The sequence below is a fragment of the Hypanus sabinus genome, chromosome 22 (assembly GCF_030144855.1).
Source record: "Hypanus sabinus isolate sHypSab1 chromosome 22, sHypSab1.hap1, whole genome shotgun sequence".
NCBI lineage: Eukaryota > Metazoa > Chordata > Chondrichthyes > Myliobatiformes > Dasyatidae > Hypanus > Hypanus sabinus.
In genome coordinates, this window is record NC_082727.1 from 41,548,127 (window position 1) to 41,563,561 (window position 15,435).

Genomic DNA, 15,435 nt, shown 5'->3' on the forward strand with positions numbered 1-15,435 from the left:
GTATCCACTGCCTACCTGTAACACTCTTTTGTATTTGATATAAATGCCTCCCTTTCCTCTCTCTGTCCCATCTTTCTTGCCACATTTGGATGATTTTTTTCCCAGATTACATACTTAGCCTCTGCTTTACTGATTCTAATGTGCATTTCTATATTTTCTTTCTTTAATACCCTGTTTGCCAACTCATCCACCCTCTCTTTCCCCTTCACCCCTACATGAGCTGGAACCCAAAGAAATTTTACCTGACCTCCCTGATGTGCAACTCTTGTGACTGACTGGAGGACTTCATAAAGTACATCTTGCCAGCTGTTTGAGTGAAAAGACCTTAAACTTGCTAGAACTGAGGATGTGTCTGAGCATATCAACGCTTTGACTTGTCTAGCTTTCTCCACCGAACGCAACGCAACCAACACTGCCAGCATCTCTACTGTATACACTCCTAACTGATTAGATGTTCTTCTGCTGATTCCAATTTCTTTTGCTGGTATAGCCACCCCAAACCCTGTCATTCCTGTTTCAGGTTCCTTAGCACCATCCATATGAATCTGAGTATAATCACTATACTTTTCCATCACATGATAGTTAAATGCACCTACCAAATCAGTTTTATATTTTTCTTTCCTTTTTACCTCTAACATATGTCAGTCTATGTCAGGCCATACAATCTTCCATTGAGCTACAACCGGATAAACTACTGAAGGACTTATCCTTAGATCAAACACTCCACATTCTTTAGCAATATCAGTCCCTACCCAACTAAAGTTATCCCTCTGAAACCTCCCATTCTCCCAGCACCCCTGCAACACTCCTTTTGTGGGGTGAGAATCATTGTGCCCCTGCAAATTAGTCCAGTAGTTTGCCATCAATTGCATCCTTCTTAGTTCCAAAGGCATTACACCCAATTCTACCTATAGGGCTGATACTGGTGATATTTTAAAAGCCCCACCACACATTCTCAAAGCCTGAGCCTGAATCACATCCAGTTTCCTTAAAAGAGACCTAGCTGCTGATCCATATGCTACACTTCCATAGTCCAACACAGATCTTACTAAAGCCATATACATTTTCTTCAACACTAAACAACTTGCTCCCCATTCCCTACCGGTCAAACACCTCATCACATTCGTAACTTTTTTACATTTCCCCTCAACTTTCCTGATATGTTCTGCCCATGTTAACCGTGAATCACATATAACTCGCAGAAATTTAAATGATCCAACCCTTTATAATTCTATCCCATACATCCTTTCCTACCTCAATTCTTTTCCTGGTGAAACATACAGTTTGAGTTTTTTCTACTAAAAATCTATATCCCCAGTCATAACCCCACTCCACCACTTCATCAATTGCTCCTTGTAGCTTCCTGATTATATGCTCCATGTTCCTGCTTCTTTACCACAAGGCCCCATCATCCGCAAACAGTGACCTACCTATATCCACTAGTACCTTTGTGAAGACATCATTGATCATAATGATGAAAAGTAACAGACTAATCACACTACCTTGAGGTGTGCCATTTCGCACTATGTACTGATTTGATAATTCTGACCCAATCTGAACTTCAATTTTCCTACCAAACAAAAAATCTTTTATCCAATTAAAAACTCTCCCACCAACCCCCATCTTGTGCAGTTTAATTAACAATCCTTCCTTCCACATCATGTCATAGGCTTTATCTATGTCAAAGAAACACTGCAACTACTGACTCTTTATTTGCCTGGGCCTTTCTTATTTCAGTCTCTAACCTTATCACTGAGTCCACGGAATTTCTTCCCTTCCTAAAATCACTCTGATAACTTGCCAGCATTCCCCTCTTCTCAAGCTCATACTATAACCTGTCTGTTATCGTCCTTTCCATTATCTTGCATATATTTGATGTTAATGCTATTGGCCTGTAGCTTGTGGGTTTTGACAGATCATTGCAAGGTTTCCTTATTGGATTTACTACTGCTTCTTTCCATGCATTTTGTAATCTTCCCTCCTCCCACATTCTGTTACAAAGATGCAGCAACTTCAAGAGCGCTCCTTCTCCTAGGTTTTTTAGCATAACATAGCATATCAGATCTTTCCCTGGGGAAGATGGTCTCGATCTCTTTATTGCTCTCACCATCTCCGCCAACGTAAATGATTCATCAATTATATCATCAGTTTCTTCCCTCCCGTTTAACACACCTGGGTGTTGACTCATCGTCCTTTCCATTCTCCTTCTCCATTCTTCAGCCAAATTTTCTGAACTATATACCTTTACAAACGACTTGGCCATGATCTCAGCCTTATCCCTACTGGAGACTGTTGTTTCCTCCTCAGATATCATTACTGGATATTCCCATTCCCTTCTATCTCCCCCCCCCATTCTCTTAATCCTTCCCCATACCTCTCCCACAGGTGTTGTTCCTCCTATTTTGTTGCAAAAATTCCTCCAACTTGCCCTTTTAGCTTGACGTATTGTTCTTCTCACTACTGCCTGTGCCTTCTTATATTGAATCAAATGCTGCATATTATGGGTTCTTTTAACTAGTCTGAATGCTCAATTTCTGTTTTTATAGCCTGATAACAATCCTCTGTCCACCATGGTACCAGTTTTCTATTCATCCTATTTTTACTCCTGAGTATAGATCCTTCTGTTGCCATAATAATTGCTGAAGTCACCAGACTGTTTAATTAATTTATATTTCCAGAAATGTCAATCCTTGTCAATGCTACTTCACTCAACTTCGGGAACTTACCCCAATCTGCTTTTCCAAACACCCACTTTGGGATTCCACCACCTGATCTTACTTCAACTCTTTCACCCACTGAACATGAAACTGGGTAGTGATCGCTGCCTACTGTTGAAGCAGTCTAAACTCCCCAGTTACTAACTCCAGCCAAGGTATTAGACACCAATGTAATATCTAATACTGACTCAGTTCTTGTTGTTATGTTGATTCTGGTTCTTCTATCATTCATACACACCAAATCCTTTTCTTCCATCAAATCTTCAATTACCTTTCTATTTGAATCTGTAACTGTGCTGCGAGCATTGAAATCTGCACACCACACTACTTAATGTCTGTTTTGTCCTTGTATCCCTAGTAGACTATACAAATCCAACCTTTTACATGGATTATTGTAGTTAATTATAACCACTTCCTTCCCACTCTCCCACACTTCCACCACTATGTATTCCTGATCATCTCCCTTTCCCAGTACCCTATATGGTATACCTTGTTTGATTAATATAGCACAACCCCTTCCTCTTCCTAGATTTCTATCTTTCCTTATCATTGTATATCCATATACCACAAAGTCTAAAGTTGGTTTCAACCATGTCTCGTGAATACACACTACATCTGATTTTACAACCATTTCTTTTTATCATTGTATATCCATATACCACAAAGTCTAAAGTTGCTTTCAACCATGTCTCGTGAATACACACTACATCTGGTTTTACAACCATTTCTTTAATAAACTTTATTGAATTCCTGGCTATTGGCCAGTAAGCTCCTTGCATTCCATTGCAAAAGAATCACCATAATTAGTATTAACTAACCCATGACACTTACTGGTTTGACTGAATAGTGAGGTTCTCCCTCACTTCTTCCCATGTCAATCCTACTAACCCTAAATAGTTCATTGCTGCTTTGACAACCAGCTGAATTTTTTCACTTTTTGACTTTACCTCAGCTGTACTATTAATCACTCCTGCAATGAATGTTACTGGAGCCTTTTTGTCTACATAAATTCTGTCATTTGTTCTTTGTTGCATCTCTCGCACCCCTCTTCTCCCTGTTCATTAGGAGCATTATTCTGTTCTCTTAACATTCTTACAGCTTCTGCATAAGTGATCTTCCTTTTCACTTTTATTTCTTGAATTTTATTCTCCCGTCTCATAACCTTACACCCACCATATGACACATTATGAGCTCCTCCACAATTACAGCATTTTGGTTGTTCTCCTGTTCCGCACTTTTCATATTCATGATCACCTCCACATCGAGCACATCTCCTCTGCCTATTACAGTTTTAGCTATGTGTCCAAACCTTTGACAATTATAGCACCTCAATGGCTTTGGCACATACACTCTTACTGGGTAACTCATGAAATCCAGGAACACCTTCCCTGGCACTCTTTCTTCTTCAAATTCAATCAATACTGTTTCACTTTCCTTTTTCACTCCCTCCTTTGTTGTTTCAGTCTTTGAACATCCATTACTTTTCCTCCTTTGATATTCCTCTTTAACTCCTCCATATGTATACTCATTGGTACCCCCGTGATCGCTCCTTTACATCCACCACCATTTCATGCTCCTACCCTCCCTGTGTATTCCACCTTACATTTTCCTATCTCTCTTAATTTGAGTGCTTTCTCAATCTGTTCCTCCTTCGCACATCTTACCAATAGGTTGCCATCATTAAGGACTTCTGCAAATACTATTTCCCCTATCTTATTTACCAGTGTCGTTGTTAACACAAACAGGTAAATTTTCTTCATGTTTCCTTGAACCTTCTCATTAAACCTCATTATGATGACACCTCTCTGAACTTGTTCATCTTCCTCACTTTCAGAGCACTCTTCACTACCTTTTCTTATTCTTTTACTCCCTTTGTCTCAGTTTTCATTCATCTCTGCCCTCACTACCTCCTCATTCCCTTTATTTCTCCCCAGCTCCAGCCCCCTTCAATCTCTCGCCGGGAGCTTTTACTAGCTCCTGCTCACAATAGCCACTTTACTTAACCCAACTCTCTTTTTATTGGCTATTCATCATTAGTTAATTAGATATCTTATAGTACCTCATTTAAGTTGCTCTAAAGTCCAACTCATAAGTAAACCCTGAGACTCACATCTTTTATGCTCTCTGCTCCTAAGTTTTATAAAGTAGGGTAGCTAGTTGGCTCAGAGGATTCTGAGCTGTTGATTTGGGTTTGGGACAAAGGATTGAACCTACTGTTGGGGGTTTTCTGTCAGGCAGGAAGAGGGGCGTAGAGATGGCAGGAAATGACGGAGAAGACAGAGGTAGATGGTGGTATTGGGTGATAGGAGTTGTATGGAGGAAAGCAAATGGCAGGTTTCTAGGAAATGAAAAAAAATAAGTGGTGGGCTGAGGGTTGTAGTGGCTTATCATCCAGTGATGAAGGCAGTAGACAGGATTTGAATAGCAGAAGGAAGGAAGAGTGTAAAGTTTTGTTGAGTTTTGAATGTGGACCTGTTTCTGGTATCAATACAATTATATTATCTGAGGATTTGAAAATAGCAGTAGGAGATGTGGATGCAAAACCTTTAGGAGGTGGGGCACACTTAGTATTTTGTAAAGGTAGTAAACAATATGAGAACATTTTGGGGTTAAAAGCTGTGGGAGGAAGGACAGTAACATCAAGGTATTATATTGAATGACAGTGGCTTTGAGGAGTAATCTCTGGAATACCTCTAGATGTATCCATGGACCAAGTTAAAAATAATTTAGTTTAAAGTTGTTCATTCAATACTGGCAACAGTAATAGAGTGTTGGAAACACAGTAATTGTAATGTTATCAGTTTTGGGTGGATTGGTAATAAATGGACTCAAAATCTTGGGTTGCTTAAAGTGATTATGGTCCCAGTGTACCCATTCTGTAACTCCTCCAAAATTTTTCTCTTTGCCTGTTGTTGATTTCAGCCTTCAGGAAAAAAAGTCAAGATGAGGTCTGATTGTTTATCAATGGCACAGGAAGTTCAGCAAATTATGCAAGGCAGATATGGAGTCTTGCATATCTACATAGCTGGTTCAAAAGATCTAGTGACAGGTTATTCAGCTGTTTCTGTTTATGTTCCAAAGTTTCAGGTGACTATTAAGAAAAGATTTTCAGACAAAGTATCAGTATTCACGCCTGAGATGGTTGCTGTCATTTTAGTCTTGGAATAGGTTGAAGAAGATTGTTTGATTATGTATTTCTGTGCTCTGATATATTCTTGATCTTGACATCTATTTAAGCAGATTATTTCAAACTGTAGGTCAGACATTCTTTTTGAGATTGGACAACATCGGCTGAAGCTTCAGAGTCTAGGCCTGGGGTATACATTTCACATGGATTCCTGCCCATGTTGGGGTTGAGGAAACAAGGTGGCAGGCATTCTTGCCAAGCAAACACTTAAAATTAAGGATCTAAATGTAGTGTTGCCTTTGAGTAAAGTGGAGATGGAAGCCATAATTAAAAAGGTCTGTTCAATCACTGTGGCAACAAAATTGGGATAAGGTAAAGAATGGATGACATTTACATAAAATTCAGAGAATAGTGAGAACTCAGATAGGAGATGGGTATAAAAGGAGGAAAGAAGTTATACTTTCATGTTTATGCATTGGACATACTAGGTTGAATAATTACTCATTCAGAATCAATATGCATGATATGGGCATTTGTAGGAAGTGCATTTCTCAAGAAATGATGCAGCACATATTGTTTGAATACAGTTCCTATGAGGAGCAAAGGAAACACTAATATCTAAATTGAGATCTTTGGGACAGACACAGTTTATCAAGGGATGCTTGTTAGGATATCACTGCCATCCCAATGTATATACAGTAAATGCATATTTAACTTTCTGAAAAGCTTTAGACTTATTGATATTGTTTGAGGTTTTTTTTGAGAGAGGGAGTTTTGTGGGTATACTTCCTGTCTCTTTGCTCTACATTCTAGCTCAGAAAGTGGTGGTAATGTGTCTTATTTAGCTTTGCCAACTGCTATAAAACTTTCCAAGAAGAAGAAAAAGTTCTGTGAAGTGAAATTCACTTACTTAATAGGGAAATTATTGGAGACTTTGACAAGAAGAGCAAATAGCTTTAGAAAGATGAAATAGAAGCCTTCGTAGCTAATACAGATGGAAGGGGATTACTTTCAAATGCAAAAGGGAATGCTCTACTAAATACAGTTCTGCTTGTATATGTACATGTACCTGTACATATCTGTGATGCTTTACTAGGTCATGGAAAAGGTATTTGTCATTCTGCTTAAGAAAGCATATATGCAAAAATACAAAGGCTGTGGTCATCCCCCAGACAAATTGGTTAAATCGTCATGAATGAAGTGCCACTTTGTACATGTGTGACATTTACACAATTACACATGACACAAGTATTTGAGGCTGTCTCTATCATTGCCTTTCCCATTATGACAAATATCACATGATATTATGTATCTTCTGTGGTCCCTCAGTGATTCGGTTTTGCACCCTAGGTGCACAGCTGAGCAAAGCTGGAAGTCATGACCTCTGACTTGAACTCCTTACATTGTTCCTGGCACCAGTATCTGGTCATGTTCACTTACAAATTGTGAAGCACCAGATGAAATCCAGTTGTCTAGTGAAGCACAAGTTTGCATTTATTCCTCGAGGTATGTCCTTTGAAACCAGAAACATGTTTTGCGTTGGGGACATCATGAGAAGGCAGAGGACATTTGTTAACAGTGATTATTTGGGTAAGTGAAGCCAATAGTTGGGTAAATTAGAACATCAAGATAATTCTGATGAAGTAAATTAACAGTAATTCTCGAGCTTGGGGTTCTGAGAAGACAGTTGATGAAGTACACTTGAAGTGATAGTTTGAATGTGGAAAAGTGTGCAAGATAAAATGCAAGTTAATCTGCAAATGCATTGACATTTCCTGACAAGGTTAAGTCACTCAAACATAGGTTTAAGCCAATAATATGCATGAAATTAATCACAACCCTGCACCACCCCTCCCCACATGCAGCTCTGTCACTGGCAGCACACTCATAACAAAAACGTATTTTTTCTTTCTTCTCTTGACAAGGAAAATGCTTTCTTCTTAGCTTCCTACTACATTCCACAAAATATCACTTGGTTTGTTAAACCAGGTTTTTAACTTAAATTATTCCGGATTCAGTTCAGACTTGCTACCTCTTTACTTAAGTCCCCTAATGCCATCTTTAAATTTGTTCTTTATAAGTCATTTTGTCATTCAATTTTACTGCTGTACAACATGCTTGCTATTGAGACATGAAAGCTAAAAATAATATTATACAGTAATTATGCAGATGTACTGATCTTGGTTACTCAAACATACAGAAATTACTTTCAGGTTTCTTGTCTGTTATTGTTCCTGCTGAATTTTACTGTGAGAATATATTAAGTATTTAAATTAATGAAACCATAGCAATCATTTGGACGTTTTTAAAGTAAATTATCTTATCTATTTATAAATGTACAATTGAATCAATATACAAGTAATTAGTATATATTTTTCCATTTCAGAATCTTATAGCTAGATTTGTGTCCTTGATTCCGTACTTTACAGATAATCTAGAATTTTCAGATGGATGCAATATTTGGTTGACATCACAGGTAAGTGGGTCACTGGAGATTATGATATACTTCAAGAAGTATTATAAATTGGTCATTTACATCATTGATACTTCTGAGATAGGTTTATAGGTGTGATAGCTTACAAGATGATTAACGGTGATGGTCTGTTGATGCTTTCCCATATAAGCAGTGAGAAATGAATTTTCCCATTAACAATGAAGAAAGTTAACAGAAATTAGAACAGGATCTTGGTCAGTGGGCCAAGGAATGGCAAATGGAGTTTAATTCAGATAAAGATAAAGATAGGACAGGCAAATGGGACTAGTTAAATGGATATCTTAGTTGGCACAGGCAAGTTGAGTCAGAAGGTCTGTCTGCCCGCCATATAACTCTAACCATGATAAGCATCTTTGCAATTTATTCATGATCATCTTTCACTGTAATGTGACTATACATGTTTTAAGTTACACTGGTGATATCTATATGAATGAAGCTTACTTAAGGATTACTGATTAATGCCCCAACTCACATTGTTTTTCTTCAGCAATTTCTTAATCTGGTACTTGGAAGTAAAGAGGATCATGCTGTCCTTCTTTGTAACTATTTCTTGTACATGAAGATGAATGCTTTTGTACTTTTAGGAACCTCAATTCTTGAAGTAAGTTTAACTTTTATAATGATTTATTTATTCTGCAATCTATGTGTTTGCTATTTATATGGAAATTTTTATATTCAAGGTGATGAAAAGTTACAACTAGGAAGACAAAGAAGAGGGCACATGGACAATCTCCGCATTCAAATTTAATCTATAGTTTAAAAATGTTACTTGTTTGAAAGTAATGGCAAAGGAATGAGGATTGATGGGTGAATGTAGGAACAAAATTAGCAGACCTAATTGATTTCTACAGATATGTGTGTGGAGAGCGTTTTGACATTACTTCGCAGCCTGGCATGAAGTCTCCAATATACAGGATTGGAAGCTGCAGAGAGCTGTAGACTCAGCCACCTCCACCATGGGTACAGAATCCTGAAGACTCACACTCAACAATTCAGAAACAGATTCTTCCTCTTTGCTATCTAGATTCTTAATGCTGAAACTATTGGCCTGGTAATTAATGGTGACATTAATTTGCTGACCCTTGCAGTGAAGTTAAAAGATTAAGACAAAACATTGTTGGGAAGCCTATAAATCATGTGGATGGAGGATTAAACAAATGGATATGGGGGGGGGGGGAGTAAGGGAAGGGAAGATAAAAGCATTGAATAATTAGTTCAAAGGCAAAGAGGCATTGTTCGTGAACATCAAAAGAGATGTTGATGCGGAAAAATATGTAACAAGAACAGAAAATTCTGGAAGCACTCAACAGGTCAGAGAGCATTCACAGATGCTTTTATTTGAGATGTGGCTTGTAATTGGGGTGGGAGTTTGCAAATTGTTGCTTCCTCTTGTCACATGATCATAAAGAAAATTGCCAACATTAATTTGGCACTGAAATTATACTCTCTCAACTGCAGTAATTCCCTTACATCCCAATAGCCTATAGTTGCAGTGGGTTTTCTTGGGCATGAAATTAATCTTGACTTGATCTAATCACAGTTGAATAGAAAGACCTTTGATGCCAACCATCTTGGGATCATGAGTCAGTGAAATGGGATTTAAGAGAATTAGTCACCTTATGGGCAGTCCCAGGTATTATTGAGAAAGAGGTTTAGAATTTTGATTAAGTCTGGGCATAGTTAGATATAGTATCAAAGAACAAGAGATGCAGTTTTGATGTTGTTGATTAGAAAAGGAAGAATAGTTTGGAGAAGCAAGCAGGAAAGTAAGAGTGATCATGACAGAAGTGTTGATATAGGAAAGGGGCAGATGACCAATTAGGGTTAGGGTTTCCCTCAATACAAATAGTTTCAGGAAATCAGCCTCATCCAAACACCTCATGCAATTCTAGAATGCCTATTTCCAAAGAGATTCCAATTCCATTCCCTATGCAACACATGCCAGAGGAGAGACCTAGATCCACTCCAATTTGCCTTCTGTCACAACAGGTCAAAAGCAGACTCTATTTCATTGTCCCTTCACTTGTCACTGAAACATTTGAACATATAAGATGCATACACCAGGATGCACTTCATTGACTGCAGCTCAGCACTCAACACTATCATCCCCTTGAAATTCATCACTAGGTTCAAGACCTGGGCTTCAATACCTCCCTGTGCAACTGGATCCTCTATTTCCTCACTTGAAGACAGCAGTCAGTGTGCATTGGGAACAACGTCTTCTCCACACTCACCATCAACACAGGTGTGTACTTAGCCCCTTGCTTTGCTCACATTATACCTATGATTTTGTGCCTAAGTACAACTCTAATGCAGTATTTACATTTGCTGACAGCACCACTGTTATTGGCCAACTCAAAAGAGGTGATGAAACAGCATATAGGAGGGAGAGTGAAAGATTGGTTGAGTGGTACCACACCAAGAACCTCTTAGTCAATGTCAGCAACATCAAAGAACTGATTATTGACTACAGGAGGAAGAAGCTGGAGATCCAAGAACCAGTCCTCATTAAGAGATCAGAGGTGGAGAGGGTCAGTAGGTTTAAAGTTTCTTGATATTGCCATATCAGAGGATCTGTGCTGGGACTACTGTGTAAGTGCCATTAGAAAGAAGGCACAACAGTGTTTCTATCTTCTTAGAAGTCAATGTAGTTTTGACATGTCAACAAAAATTTCAACAAACTTCTCTAGCTGCGGAGTGGACAGTATCCTGACTGGTTGTATTACAGCCTGGCATGGCAACACCAATGAACAGGAATGGAAAAGTCTCCAGAAAGTAGTGGATACAGCCCTGTCCAACACAAGCAAACCCCTCTCCACCATTGATCATATTTACATGGAGCGCAGCCTCAAGGAAGCAGCATCCATCATCAAAGACCCCTGCCGTCCAGGCCAAGCTCTCTTCCAGCTAAAACCATTGAGTAGGAGGTGCAGAAACCTTAGCTGCCATGCACCAGTTTCAGGAAGTTATTACCCTACAATGATCAGACCTGAATCAGCATGGGTAACTTCTCTCCCTACAAGTCTGAACTGATTCTATAATCCACAGATTTGCTTTCAAGGACTAATTACAACTCATGTCTTAAGTGTTTTTTTTAACTTGCATTAGTTGTGTTCATTTACACATTAGTTTATAATAACAAACTATATATCAGATTCTGAATCAGGTTTAATATCACCGGAATATGTTGTGAAATTTGTAAACTTTGCTGCAGCAATGCAATGCAATGCATACTAATAGCGAAAGGATAAAAACTTAATGATGGATGTCACCTTTTTGGGGCATTGCTCCTTGAAGATGTCCTGGATACTACAGAGGCTGGTGCCCATGATGGAGCTGACTAATTTTACAAGTCTCTGCAGCTTTCTTTGACCCTGTGTGGTAGTCATCCCCGACCACCCCCCCCCCCCACCCACCATATTAGAAGGTGATGCAGCCAGTTAGATAATAATGTAGTTTGATAAATCTTATTTTGACTTTGAGTATGATATGCAGTATAGAGCACTTGGAATATCTGCAAACTTTATGAGAGAGGGAGAAATTTATTTATTGGCATTCAGCACTGAGTAGCCTTTCTGGTGCTTTGAGCTGTGCTGCCAAGTATCCCCCCAATTTAATCCTAGCCTGATCATGGGACAATTTATAATGACCAATTAACCTACCAGCCAGTGTCATGGTTTGTCGTGCCCCACAATTGACCAAGAGACACAGAAGATTCTTCAAGAAGTATTAAACTTTAATTTGCAAATCAAAGCTGAGGCAGTCAGTGAGCTAGTCGCTGATTGCCCGCTGATCCTTGTACATGGCATTTTTTATAGCAATCTTCTACCCTAGTTGCATTAGCATACCCAATCAGTCTACAGTTGCATATCACCAATACATTAGCTCTTGACTTGCAACTATTGCTTCTACCCATTAACTTAATCATGTTCTAATCTACTTTTTAGATCATGTGTTACCTCATGTCTGGCCACAGTTACCTCTTAGCTAGCCTCTCATTAACATACAATCGCATGTTTCATCCTCCTGTCTGCCACCATTATCTCTTTATTTGGCTACATGATGAAGTCACTGTATTTGGCTACATTCCAAAGTCGTTAATAAGTCAATAGTACACAGGTTACGTTCTAGCTAATAAGCCAATAGTTACATAGTAAATTCCATAGGAAATACAATGTGTACCTAGTAAATCAATAATGCTTAGTAAGCAGTGTTTCATAGCAAATGATACATTTTGTTTTCCAATTTTCCAATACCAGTATGTCTTTGGACTGTGGGAGAAAACTGGAGCACCTGGAATAAGCTCACGTGGTCACAGGGAGGAGATACAAACTATTTTTGCTGGGTCTAAACATGTTTCAAAATTTTGGTGTTGTGCTTACTTCTGCACATTTGGTCCAACTGTGAAGTGCTGTTAACATCAAAACTAAAAATTTACAGCATTGTTTTTCAAATGGACATATGTTTTAGACTTGCCAAATTTGCAAGTTTGCTATACTGAATTGGACATTATTTAATTGCTTTTATCTTCTGCATAAAGTGAATGGATAATCAATATTTTCCAGAATGAAATACAATTATGACCATTTCTAGGTAATTTTACATCATTCCAGAAATGTAACCAAGAATTTCCCAGTGATTGTCACTTGTGCAGATGACACTTTTACAGCGTAGAACTTTCATGCATTGTCATCACTACCTGCAGTATGTATGTGGTTCTCAAGCCTAAGCATACATTTTGATGGTGAAATGGAAAACCAATATAGCACAAAGTCCTTGCCTCTATCTTTAAGTCATCCTATGTATTCATTGTCATTAAGCATTGAACTATTTAAGGAATCAGTATTTCCCATTAGGCCTCTTTCAACTGACTGAGCAACATTCCTTCCTTTGACCATCACTTCACTTCTAGATTGGACAAGAGCTAAAGTTCCCTAGAAATATTATTGAATGAATAAAGGCAAAGGACTGAGCTGTCTGCCATCACATCATCAGTCAGCTAGTCAAAATTAAATGCAGCCTTGAATTTCAAGAAACTATTGCAGAGAAAGGCATGGTGCTTGGAGATCATATTGAGTCAGCACATTCTAATTATTCCTATGTAAGGCTGTCATGTAGCTTTTATGCTCTTTATTGGAAGCAACACATTGGCAATGGTGATTTCAATAATATCTTTCAGAAGCATACTTGAGAGTAGAGTTGCCATAGCATGGAGGAATATTACAGAATCCTTGAGGTGTTGCCCAAGGCTTTTGTCAGTAAAATAAACATGGTTATAATAGTTGATGAGTGGACTACAAATAACCTGCAAACTACTAAACTGTTCCGGACTGCACATCCAGATTGGGTGTTCCTTCTGTACCAATTCTCTTTGGGCTCTTCCACTTACTCATGATCACTCATGATGACTCAAATATCCCTCTTCCTCCCTTGTCTCCCTAATTCTTCCCTTTGATGACTTAGAGCCTGCATTGGAAATTTAATTAAATTTATGTTCAGTCCTCCAGTTGTAGGTTCCTATTGAATTGACTTACCTAGATGTTCATACCATTGTTATTTCACATATTTAATTTAATGGGTCATTCATAACCTCACCTGGATTTTTGCCAGTTTGTTTCATGATACTGTTGTGGCTGTCTGCATGTTATAAAACATGTTCTGCTTCACTAATAATGTTAACATTGAATTCTAGTTCCATTTTTGACCTCAGAAATTAGTTGCAAAATGTGCTTGTGTTGTTCTAAAGGTGTTGTTGTTGAAAGACACACAAAAAGATGCATGCATGATCCAGAATCCTAAGGGAGATGGTAATGAAGGGCTCATGACAGAAGAACTGATCATCTGCAGAACTATTGGGAATTATATTTCTTTTGAGAGCCCCCAAAAAGTAGCACCTATGGAGGATAAATATCTGCATTTCCCAGGTCCAGGTCATTGTATATTCAATCTTCTAAACTCTGGATCAGACCAAGCACAGTTCATAATCTCTGCCATGTCTGACAATTGTACTGCAGCATTACTGAAATAACCATTGCTCAGAAGTATTGTGTTATTTTATTCACCTATCAGATTCCTCCTTCTTCAGTACTTTACCTCCCCCTCCTATCACCTCACCTCTCCGCTTCTCCCCTTTCCACCCTCTCCTTCATCTGGTTTCATCTATTACTTACCAGCTTGTAGTTCTTCTCCTCCCTGCACCTTATTCTTCCCCCTTTCTTTGATGAAGGGTCTCAGTCTGAAATGCCAACTGTTTATTCCTGCCCATAGATGCTGCCTGACTTGTGAGTCCTTCTAGCATTTTGCATATGCTACTCAGGTTACATTATTGTTCTTTAGTCCAGAAATTGAAATAGAGCTGACATAGGGATTTTCCAGCATTGTTGGCTTCTGTGAAGTTCAAACACTCATGATTTGAGTGTTGAGTTTTACTCAAGATTTGAGTAAAATTTGATGATTTACTTCAGGATCTACCTCAGAGTCCATAACTCTCCATAAATATCAAGAGCTTCTGTTCACTCAGTGACTGTTTTTAAAGGCCATTATCTCCTTGAATGGAATTTGATTTCTGCCTACTTTCCAGTTATGTAAAGGTGCTGTTATAATGAAGGCTATAACTGCTCAAGGAGTTTATGATATATCAATCATGACTTTCTTAAAAGATGGTTCACGTTGCTACATTCCTCTAGGATAGTCCTCTGGTACTAGTGCACAGAATCTCCTACTTCATTGTCATTGTGGCATACTTCTCAAATAGACAAGCACAACCCTTAGATAAGAGTTAAGGGTTTTTAGGATGGAAGCTGTGAGCAAAGAGAAAGGGAAGAATTAGGGAGACGACGGAAGGTGAGGGAAATCTCAGTCATTATGAGCATCTGTATGTGGAACAGCCCAAAGAGAGTTGGTATCGAAGGAACACCCAATCCGGATATGTAATCGAGAACAGTTTAGTAGTTTGCAGGTTATTTGTAGTCCACTCATCAACTATAATAATCATGTTTATTTCAGACATTTGTATATGGGATATTAGGTGATGAACCAGAGGGATGGTAGAGCCATTTCTCTATTTTCCCTTTCTAAAAACTAGGCACCAGAGCTAA

General features: G+C 38.5%; 1 protein-coding gene across 1 annotated transcript in view; it reads left to right on the top strand.

Moving 5' to 3' along the window:
* LOC132379705 (protein CC2D2B-like) overlaps positions 1-15,435 on the top strand; it is a 144,834-nt gene that overhangs the window by 107,925 nt on the left and 21,474 nt on the right. The window contains exons 29-30 of the mRNA XM_059947995.1: positions 8,231-8,320; positions 8,826-8,939. Coding sequence (XP_059803978.1) covers positions 8,231-8,320; positions 8,826-8,939 — 204 coding nt within the window. The remainder of the gene's footprint in view (positions 1-8,230; positions 8,321-8,825; positions 8,940-15,435) is intronic.